General features: G+C 33.8%; 1 protein-coding gene and 1 non-coding gene across 2 annotated transcripts in view; both read left to right on the plus strand.

Moving 5' to 3' along the window:
- Pdi (protein disulfide isomerase) overlaps window positions 1-11,541 on the plus strand; it is a 30,378-nt gene extending 18,837 nt beyond the window's left edge. The window contains exons 7-10 of the mRNA XM_069831943.1: window positions 502-672; window positions 3,344-3,472; window positions 7,608-7,697; window positions 10,686-11,541. Coding sequence (XP_069688044.1) covers window positions 502-672; window positions 3,344-3,472; window positions 7,608-7,697; window positions 10,686-10,736 — 441 coding nt within the window. The 3' untranslated portion in view covers window positions 10,737-11,541. The remainder of the gene's footprint in view (window positions 1-501; window positions 673-3,343; window positions 3,473-7,607; window positions 7,698-10,685) is intronic.
- On the plus strand, window positions 3,158-3,228 carry LOC138703848 (small nucleolar RNA SNORD61). Its single transcript, XR_011333278.1, has one exon. It is a non-coding gene; the product is annotated as a small nucleolar RNA SNORD61 (small nucleolar RNA).
- Window positions 11,542-12,099: the final 558 nt, after the last annotated feature.

The following is a 12,099-nucleotide window of genomic DNA, read 5'->3' on the forward strand; positions in this document are numbered from 1 at the left end:
GCATTGAAACAACAACTTCCCCTGATTGTATTCTCACCTTTGGACTTTGGTTGGGAGAGGGATAATTCTGTTTTCAGGGTAAAATTCTGTTCATTCAATCACAAGTATATAGTCGTAGATTTATCGTTGCAATCATACCATAGATACGTCCCTCCCTTCCTTCCCTTTTCATCCCAGTTTATGTTGCTGTAGAGACTCAAACATGCAACTCCAAATTGCAGTGGAAAACAAGTCAAGTGACCACATTGCTTTTATTTGGGAAAAGCACCGTCTTCTGTATGATCCCTTCATGTAATATCACTTCTATAAGAATTTCAGTCCAGTTGTAACATAGTCCCAAGTAAAATAACTGCAGGTAACATGTACTTGTAGAGTAAATTTAGGATTTTATATTTTAATTAAAGAATTGGGTTTTCTTTAAGAACATGATGTTCTCGAGTTTTAAGGCAAGTATGAGGACTTTTCTTTATTTGTGCCTAATAATATGTATTCGCTTTCCAGCAACACTTGCTATCACAAGACCTGCCAGAAGATTGGGATAAATCACCAGTAAAAGTACTGGTATCGAGTAACTTTGATGAAGTGGCTTTTAATAAAGATAAGGATGTGTTAGTAGAATTCTACGCTCCATGGTGTGGACACTGCAAACAGTTGGCTCCCATATATGATCAGGTTAGTTAACTTCACTGATTGTTACTATTATTATACTAATGAAGTGGAGTACAAGATAAAATACAGTGTACTAGACTTTCTAAATCCTTTCCTATTTTTTCTCATAAACCATCAAAAACAATGACATCTTCATTTTATCCATTGCGATATTGGCAATTAATTATGGATATGGGTGAATATTCTGAAATGGGTAAATGTATGTCCCGGCTGATTTAAGGAGTTTCTTGAAAATGTTAACTGATTACTTTTGCGTTTAATTAACTAACTCTCACATTTCATTAGACTAAGAACCAATGTGAGCACTGAACGACTCTCAGTCGAAGCCAAACCAACGTCGAACACACAACACGTCCAGCTATTGCACGTAAGTTACTAGCACAATCAGTGCATTTGACCATCAGAACATTCAAATACGTAACAGCAATACTTTTATGTTCTCAGTAAACAAGGCTAGGCTGATAATCGGACGGTGACAACTATGAATTTGTAATATTTCAACAACGGCAAACTGAAGAAAAAAAATAACCAGGTATCACTGTAACTTATATTACGTACCATGTTCCATCTAGGTAAAGTGCTTCATTATGTGAAAGTGATCAAACAAGGAACTTTGGTGCAATGACAATGAATAAGACGGGTCAAAATTAAGTATTTTAACATTTATATCACAGTGTAATTTAACAATTTTAATGACTGGATAACTGCATTTGACAAAATATTAACGTCAAGCTAACCACATTGTTCTACAAAAGATGGACAACATAGCAGAAGAACAAATTAGTTGATAAGTTTTAATTGTTAGTAATAATTGAGTGTTTTAATTATCTATATAAAAGTGTTTTACATGTTATGTTCAAATCATCAAGGGTACACTTTATATGTCTCACTTACACAGTTCATGTGCATCTATTTGAAAATGTAATTAGGCAAACTTTCATACATTTGAAAATGGTACATTAGTGCCGAAAACGTTCATGTTATAATCAATTTATATAAAATTAGATAAGCACGGACAGCTCATGTTAATTTAATATAGTATTATAACTCTCACATGTTTTAGTTGGAAACAAAGTATAAAAGGATTAATTTTAAAATTTATACTTAAAAAATAACGTCCAAACATCAAAATGTAACTATGGTCCCTATGCCCCCAACTACATTTTACTCTGTTTTACTAAGGTTTTCTCGGAATGTTTCGATTTGATTTGATTTCCTCGGCCAAGATTATAAAAATAAATAGTTAAAATACTTACGAAAGACAGGAATTGTTGTTTGTTTAATTCTGAAAGGACACAACTTTAACATAAAATTTATCCCCAAAAATTTCGTAATGCCGGTCCCTCGAAATAAAAGAGCTACACAAAAGACAATTTTGCTTCATGTGGTAAATTTTAATGGTTGGTAGTGATGACAGGTCAACATGGCTCCAGTTAAACTTTTCGTCCATTGTCGTAATTTATTTTATTGAAAAATACAAAAATCATCACTGATGACTGAATGTTACGTTTTCTATTGGTAACACCGGTCCCAGGTGGCATTAAATATAGTTCGTATATATTAAACTTTCGTAGTATATGCAAAACATTACAATGTTTGTCGACTAAAAAATCTAACCTCCATGATATTTTTAACGATTTATTTTGTCAGAACTATTGCGGAAATTGTACTAATTTGTAGCAATGGTCCCTGTAAGGTCAGTCCCTTTATTGTGGGACCGAGGTTTCATTTAACATACAATTATTAAATACTAGTGGATAAAGTAACTTCGAATATTATTTCACGTGATTGTTTATAGGAAAGAAAAAAAGTCTGATGAAGAAAGTAGGAAATATGAAAGGGAGAAAATACGTAGGCAGAGGGCAAATATGACTGAAGAGGAGTTGCAGAAAAAAAAAGGGACTATGGCAAAGAATATATAAAAAAAAAGAAAGAAAATAGCAGATATGACTGATCGTGAAAAAAGAAATGTTCGAAGACAAGTGAAATCTGAAGTACAGAAGTTTAGAAGATACCTTAAACAATGGGCTGTAAGGGAAAGATAACAACAATCTCTTGTTTTTTTTTTTTTTTTTTTTTTTTGTAAATTAGAAAATCTCACATAAAAATTTTTTTAAGCTCAACTGATACCAGAATCTTCAATAATAGGAGCAAATGTAACCAATGTGAGAAAAAAAGTACACAATTTAATATAATATATTTTTTCCAGTTTTGTTATTCATATTTGCCCATTTCAGGATATTCACCCATATAGGTATTTGAAAGTATGAATGTAAATCTCAGCATCATACTGTAAATAGAAAGTGATTGATATGTTGTTCTGCTAGGAATGTAGAATTTCTGACAAAGAACGTAAGAAGCCTCATCATAAATGTGAAAATGTTACGTGTGTGTGTACATTCCCCTTCTTATCCACCTGTTATCTTATTTGCCTTCACGACACAAACCTTTAATGCATGTATTGTGTAAATGGCTTGTATCTCTGTCTGCCATGATGATCCTGTTATATGATAACACGTGAAATATAATTTACATTATCCTCTAAGAAGATCTGAGCAGATAACATTAAACCTACTGTAAAAACAATTTGTGTGCTTTCACTATGTTGGAACAGATGTTGGTATGCATATAAATCTTAATTTTTACCAAAATGTTTTCCTGAATGTTATTTCAGCTGGGAGAGAAATTCAAGGACAGTGACACCGTTATCGTGGCCAAAATGGATGCCACTGCAAATGAACTCGAGCATACTAAGATAACCAGCTTCCCAACACTGAAGTTATATGCTAAAGGAGATAATAAGGTGGGTTTTTCTCGTGGATTGATGAGAAGTTCATATGTCAGGATTAAAACTTAATTTCAATGTGTATATAAATATTTTTAACTTGTACTACTGAAATTACTTCAAAACAGTACTAGAAGTCAGTTGCATATACAGTACTGGCATGGTTTAAGCTAGAAAATAAATAATTGTCGCAAAAATGCACAAATTAAAAATTATATTTGTGCAAATTGTGAAAAGCTTGTGCAATACACTAAATAATTGTGCAGAAAGATAAAATTAATAAGGTTTACAGAAACAAAAAATTATGTAATTTGTTTCTTGGAATTTTATTACTTTCAATCCATCTTACTACTCTAGATATACTTATGTAAGTAAATCATTAGACGTAGGTATGTTTAGAGTCAATTACTGCTGAATTTACGTCATATTAAAATACATTATTTTATGGGCACTTGTTCAAATTTTTCACTAGTAGACCCTTCAAGATTTATGGTTAGCAGAGTGTGCTCTTTTTACTGAAATGCGGTTTCTAATTACAGTTTTTACAAGATTCATGGAACTAAATCCTAGCTCACAATTTACAGTATGCGATGGATGGAATTGTATAAATCAGTTCGAAGAAATTGTTTACTTAACTTGTTAACTTGAATTGTATCAACTCTTTGAAATCCATTCTTGAACATCCATTCGTCATTACTAGGGCTAGGATTTTGATGACCCATAAATCATGAAAAAAATATCTTAAAAACAATGCATTTATGACCTAAAAATCTTTCAAAAATGCCCTTAAAATGCCCTAAAAATTGATCTTATATAACTGCCTTAGTAGGAAAAGAGGTTTTGTGCTACTTAATATTTAGACCAGTAATTAAATTAAATTTTACATAATTTTTTCTAAGCAGTACACTTTAATTATTTTATCTGATGTAGTTTCCATGTATGATCGTTCACCTCTGCGTCGGCATGTGGACGTGAGGTCAGCAGTTGGCTGGTTGGTCTTGACCCTTCATGGGCTGTAGCACCATGGCTTTACTTTACTTTACTTTTAGTTTCCATGTAGTCTACCACAAGGCCACTCTTATCTGGAATTAGCAGGTATAGAGGAGTCTATATTGAAGGGATGGTTGAACTGATCCATTACGTGGGGTGTACTACGTTAAAATGGCAATATATATATTTTTTTTTTCGTTGTTAACTGTAACATCTATTAGATGCGACAATATTTGTGTAGAAAAAAGATTAAAATACTATACAAAATAATGAGTATTAACGGACTAAATATGTAAAGAAAATATGAAAGGAAATGTACATTATTGTACATTAATAATGGGGATTTATGGCCAAAATTAAATGAAAATGCCTAAAAAATGACCGAATAAAACAAAAGATGCTCTTATGAATTAAAACAGGCAAAAAATGCAAAAAAATGCCCTAAGAAATATGTCTTAAAACACTCAGTTTATCACATAACATATAAATACTAAAGAAGCTATGTTTCTGGCTTACTAGAAAAAAGATGCAATTTCATCAAAATCCTAGCCCTACTCATTACCTTCTTGAACATTGCCCATGCCATTAGCATTTAATTTAATTCAGATTCTCCAGAACTAATTAGTTCACACAGATCTCTAACTTCATGTTCTCCATTACCATCTTCATTTCTGAAGTCCAATATGGTTGTCGCATTTTTGCACATTTATATTGAAAGTTTATTGCATTTTTAGAAGTCAAGTAGCAAAATGCGACTGTGGCTTAAACCCTGCATTGAGGTCTTAAATTTTATTAGTTCCCAATGGCTGATCTTGTCTTCCTTCTTGCTTTCCAATAGAGGCTTATTTGGTCTTACATTTTGGCAGTCTTACTAATAAACCGTGTATAGTTTTTATACTAGACTTATGCAGAGTTGAGACATAAAACTTTACTAATAAACCATGCTGTAACTATACAATGGGAATTGCTTTGCAGTAGTTATATACACGAAACCCCTTGTTTAAGCGTTGTATATAGAGAAAAAATGGCCGCCTCTCTTAACAGCTGTTCGTATCGACTGTCATTTTATGATGATGGTTGCCTAGTAACCAAAGAAGAACAAATCAAAGAGCACAGAATAATTAGAATAATATTACTGTAGCTTGTACTCTTTGACCAAAATATAGTATGGTAATCGATTAGAGCCAGTTGTACTATCGATACTTAACACGCCACACTAGAGCGCTCTACCGGATGCAATAGAGAACCTCAGATATTCTATTATCTTTCGTAACGAAGTAATGACGAAACTATGACGTAGCTGTGTAACAGTTGTACTGTTATACACGACGTATGTAGTGATTATTAGTAAGCAATTTGCACACGACTTATAAACGAGCTACTCATTGTATAAGTATAAGACAGTTAAACGTCTGTATATAGAGTTTTTATTAGTAAGACCGTGAAAGTATTGTCCCCCCCCCCTCCCCCCAAGTATACGAAGCAATGCGAAACTAACACCAAATGTGTTGTAAAATTGCAAGTGTAAGTTATTTCAGTAGAGTAGGAATTTTTATTAAAAAATACGAATGTGTAATGTATTAACTTCAGGTAGAAAATAGATCTTAAAGAAGTAGGCCACTGGTGGGTGCAGAATTAGGCTGATTGTCTGTTTGGTCCCCCCCCCCCCCAAGATATTCACCAACTTTAAGATGAATTCCGCGTATTCCATAGCAAATCCTCGAGCTTGTATTGCCAAATACAATTTTGCTGGCATGTTAATTTATGTTAACTGCATAATAGACGTTGCATCATTGAATAACTGATAAAAAATCTCTATATATATATATATAATTTGAACTGATAATGGAAATTACCAGAAAACGGATTTTAATAAATGACCCCTCATTTTGAAGCTTGGAACGCGAAGTTTTCCAGAAAAATAGTAACTTTGGTGAAGTGTTAGTTTTCCTACATAATTTTCCTATTTTCCAAAATCCATCTTTCGTCAGTTTGAGAACTAATTGGATATCAGTATAAAACAAAACACACACTACAATAAGCAATAGGATATTGCAAGAAGGCCATGACCTGCAGGATTGCGGACATATTCAGAGCTCAAATTCAATTTGTTATTAAAAACTTCAAGACTTACTAAAAATAATTTACAGGTCTGATACTGCAAGACTTACTAAAAATAATTTACAGGTCTGATACTGCAATGTGTAATTTTCTGAGTACAGCTGTGGTGTATTGGATATTAAAATCTACAAAACTTGAGGTGGTTTGATGACATTATTACCATTAGAAATGAAATATTATAGTTAATGCCATGATGTGACTACTTTTTATTAATGTTATACATATTAATGCTATATTGATGATATGAAAGTTAAACTTTTGGGGTTGTAGAATAGACAATATCTTAAATTAGCTCTTCAGTTCTATAATTTACTGAGTGGCGCCTATATAGTGTATAACTACAAAATTTACTTAAGATAATAATATTGTTATTAAAAATAAAATATTTTTACAGTTATTAATCGAGTGGGGTTGGGTCTTTTTCATATACTTAATGGCGGTGTGGTGTAGATATTTATATGCGTCATTCTCTTCAGTATTGGCTCGAGAGAGCGCAAAAATTACAGTTCCTAAGGAAAGACCAAAAGGTATTACTTACTGATAAAGTAAGAAGCCCACAAAATTTTGTAGTCTCCCGATCATTTCAGCAAGATCTCTTATCAGGATAAAATGATTTTACCCTCTACATTTCAAGCTCTACATGCAGCAGCTATACCAAGATGCTATATCTATTGTTCGAAAGCATAGCAAACCTGACATTTTTGAAGTTTGATTTAGAATCCACAATGACCTGAAATAGCTATTGCTTTACTCCCACATGAAAAACTCACTGATCGCCCTGACATTGTTACTTGCTTTTTCGCGTTGAAACTCAAAAACTGAAGGTGGATAGGTTCAAGAAAAAGTATTTGGCATGAAAAAAACCATTCGGAGGGAGTATGTTTCATTATTACGGAAGAAAATATCTTTCAAAATGTCTGGTATTCTTCATTGAAAATAAATATGAAAAATTTTTATTTGCTGCACAAGCCACTAGTATAGTATATTGTGAATGTTCTCTTTTTTATGCACGTCTTACAATCATTTATAACATCCTTTTCAGGTAATTGAATACAATGGAGAAAGAACATTAGAAGGTCTCTCTAAATTCCTGGAGTCTGGTGGAGAATACGGTCAAGCAGCTCCAGATGAGGTACGTAAATTTCATCTTCATTGTTGCGATCCAACTTCTCGTTGAAAGCCAACCAATGCTAGGTTGGTTTTTTCCTTAATAAGTTGGGAGAGAAAATTCATACTCTATCCTCCTGGCTGGCGATCACAGTAACCTGACAGGCTGGAAAAAGTATGATACAGAAATATTAATGCTGTTTGCTGTATTTTTTTATTGCTTGAATAAAGAGTAAACATACTAATGGAAATATAATTTAGAGATTTTGATAGAAACAAGTTTTTTGCAATCTTGAAAAAAATTAGAGGTGATTTTAGTCCCAATATCTGACTCTAAATTACCTTTGCTCTTATTCCTTACTTTGTTTTGTATATTTTCCAACTTGATGTGCATAGTTGGGCAGTGATGTCATCATCTTGAAACCTGTGGCATATTTCATAAAACCTAACTCCAGTAAATAGTAGTAAATAATTGGTTTCGTAAAGCTGCCAGAATAGAAAGAGATTTATTTTGGTGAAATAATTTACTATCAGTATTTACTATATAATGTTTCACAAACCTACATACATATCAAATAAAGAAAATAAATAGTACGCCCGTGAACTAACCAGCTACCTGTAGGTAGTAGAGACAAGCAAGGCCAGGAGACAAACACGTGATGTCGTCTAGCAGTCATGGCTGGGCTAACTTTATCACAAGTTTTCATAAAAACAGGAGTAAAATGACGCCCAATGCTCGCTTATCTTCAGCTCTCGGCCAGTGCGTGTGGTACTGCACCGTTAAAGTCTAGGCGTGTGAAAATAATTTATTTAATACCCTCGAAACTTATTGCTGTACCACTAAGCAAACAATGCCGAATCCCTCTTAAAAATGCAAGGTTTTTTCTCAATATTTTTTTACATTTTTACAAATGGCCTAAAAGCAAGTAAAATCAGATTATCTGTCTCTCTGTGTACCATAAAAATAAGGATTACTTCTTAACATAACCTACCAAATGTCAGCTTTAAAATAAACTCTCGTTCAATGTTCTGCAGTAAATGATTCCAGAATTCTGAGCGTTGAAAGAGGCTTGTTTTTATAAAATATGCTAAATTTGTCGCTCAGTAATACGAAAACCGTTTGACTTTCGATAGTATATTTTTGAAAATGCACTCCCCTCAGCACCTTGTATAAGTAGGGAAAAAATTAAAGTATAAAAAAATGCGATGTTTTTTACTGATCGATTTCATATGGAATAGCCCTTAAGGTGCGTCTCCACTATTAAACATTTAAGAACAGCATATTAAATGTTAAATTGCTTACCTTTAACATCCCAACATGCTGATTGAACATGTTAATGCTAATTTCATTTAACACTTTGTCCACACTGTTAAACATGTTAAACTTGACTTTCTTTGCGTAGTCCACCATAAACAGCCTATGAGATTTTAATATAGATAGTGTTTTATTTTCAAACCTTGGACAATGGACTCAGATGATTTACTTTTGTAATTGTCTCTATTGCTTGTTACAACGCTTTGAAAAGGAAGAAAATGAGAATGTGGATGCGGCAATATCTTAGTAAAAGACACTATGCAGGATACATTCTAAACCAGCTTAAAGTTGAATACAGTATCGATTTGGATTCGAAAACTTGCTGAGAATGTCAGAACACGATTTTAATATAGTGCTGCAAAAATACTTCCTGTTACATCAAAGAAATACACAATTTAAGAGCAGCCATTTCATCTCAATTAAAAAAATTACAGCGCGATTGATTATCATAGGACCTACGACATGATAGATGTTAAAGGAGTGGGTAATATCGTATAATTATTCTTTCTGAAGTTTTACGAACGTTAACATACATCACCAAGTACGACCATTACTGACGTCAACATAGCATTAACGTTTAGCCTACGATGAGAGTGCGAAAACTCTCTATTGTACTCTCTAGAACAATTAAATAATAATTCCAGTTCTCTAAAACAGTCGGCCTTCTTAGTTCTATATATATTATTTTAATGTACCGAAGTACATATGATATTTCCATGCAGATATTCTGCGTCATCATACGATGAAAGAGTAATGGAACGGAGAAAAATTCTCTCCGGCGCCGGGATTTGAACCTGGGTTTTCAGCTCTACGTGCTGATGCTTTATCCACTAAGCCACACCGGATACACCGTTCCATTACTCTTTCATCGTATGATGACTCAGAATATCTGCATGGAAATATCGTATGTACTTCGGTACATTAAAATAATATATATGATATGCTTAAATCACTTCGTGATTTAAGACGGCGCTTATTCCTTCGGATTCCGGCCAACTAGTCACTCACATCGAGTGCACCTCAGCACATGTGTGGACTTCGGTCCTGCGTTCATAGACATCTATGACGTAGTGCAGAGGGCTGCCACTAGAGGGAACCCAAGAGTTGGAGCTTAATCTGAGACGATTCTAACCGGCGTCGGAGTTGTATCCTGTGTGGCTTAGTGGATAAAGCATCAGCACGTAGAGCTGAAAACCCGGGTTCAAATCCCGGCGCTGGAGAGAATTTTTCTCCGTTCCATTACTCTTTCATCTTCTTAGTTTTGCCCGTGTATTCTTTTGCAGACACATCCCACAAACAAGGCCTTTCCATCAGTGCATTACTTTTATTCTAATGTATTTTCGTTCGTCCACTCCATTACTTCGAACAACTTACAGCCAACACCAAGGACCAATGATAGTATAGAAATGATCAAGATACGTGCCACAAAATCGGAACTTATAGTTGTTGCTATGGAAACTGTATGAACTTTGCCGAACTGTACTGACGCTGCACGAGCAAATGAATTCACTTGACATTTTTTTCCATTTCTGCTGGAAAACACACCAACATGTTAAAAGTGTTAAATTTAACATGTTAAGTCAATTGAGACTTGAAATGTGCAAATACTTGTTAAATTCAACATGTTATATTTAACATGTTAAATATTTAATAGTGGAGACATGCCTTTACAGTGCACGATTTATTTCTTGCTTGCAGGCAGAGGAAGAAGACGAAGATGATGACCTTCCTCGCAAGGATGAGCTGTAGATAATGTGAGAGTGAATTTTGTTGGGACAGGTGTTGTACAGTGGTAAAATCCTTGCAGACTCAATATTCCAAAGCATCAAGACCAGACAATACAACCGGAGATTCTGGATAGATATTGATGCTTCTGTACTATGATTCCTTAGCATACAGAGCAGGGCATTTTTTTACGTTTTATACACCATTGTACTGCATGTGTGATGACTTCTTCCTGAACTTTATAAAATGTAAGAATTATTCTTCCTTTACTTTGCAGTCAATGTTGATTATGTACAGCTTCTGTGAAAAATGCTGTGCCCTGTGTGTTGAGGAATAGCTTCTTTTATTAATTATTGTATTATTTATGTTGTATGCATTCCGAACGAGAGAAAATTCCATATGGGGTATATCAGCACAAATGGGAAGGCCAGGGAGGGGGGAGGGGGGTTTTTGTGATTATTTTTAATTATACCTTACTTATTTCCCATTTTTCATTTTTCTTAATATAAATTTTGTACTACTATGTTCTTCAGTGACTTGATGTCAGTGGAACCTGTTTGTCTCTCTTGTTTCTACAGCCGGGTGATCATTGCCTCGCTTGTAGCAGGATAAATAACTTTGGTTGTATTCTATTTTAAGTGTACGAGTGCTCACTAGCATTTCGTGTAACGGGTTGTGGAGTGTGCAATGTGGTGTCACCAAACAACTGGAATATTGGTGACAGGATATTACCGTGTGTTGTATGCATTTCTAGGCCATTGTCTTCGAGATTAAAATCATTAAATAAGTATGCAATAGAAGAAGAATTAAATCCAATTTTTTTCAAGAAGGTTTGTTATTTTATGTTTTTAATTTCCTCAACCATATAGTGAAACTCAATTGTTTTCTAATTATGTGAAGTATAGAGAAAGTATTGTGATCTAGACGTAAGATTTTACATTCGAGATTATGCAGTTGCCAAGAATCTGTTTAATTATGTTTGTTATTCTCATTCCTAAGGGAGAGTGGGAGTTTCACTGTATGGAGAATCCTTTATTAAAATATATGATGCTCGACCATGCCGAAATGTAGTAATTATACACCTGGTAGTAGCCCTTTAATGCACCTCATTAAAGTACACCTATTCATTAAAGTTCAGGTGTTCAGCCAATGACAAGTCACCTTTGTACCGTTATAAAACCGCAAGTATAGATTATTCTCGGATATGCAATCGAAAGACAATTAGCAAAAAGTCACAGAGGCTGGAAATCCAATACTGTCACAGAAGGTTATGTTCTGTTACTATAATAATTAGCGTTAATTGTAAATAATATTCAAATAAATTCAATTTGTCATCTCGTTTTTCAATTCTAAATCAATTTCCAGGCTATATCAGACTAATGTTCAT

Source organism: Periplaneta americana, chromosome 7 (assembly GCF_040183065.1).
Source record: "Periplaneta americana isolate PAMFEO1 chromosome 7, P.americana_PAMFEO1_priV1, whole genome shotgun sequence".
Classification (NCBI taxonomy): domain Eukaryota; kingdom Metazoa; phylum Arthropoda; class Insecta; order Blattodea; family Blattidae; genus Periplaneta; species Periplaneta americana.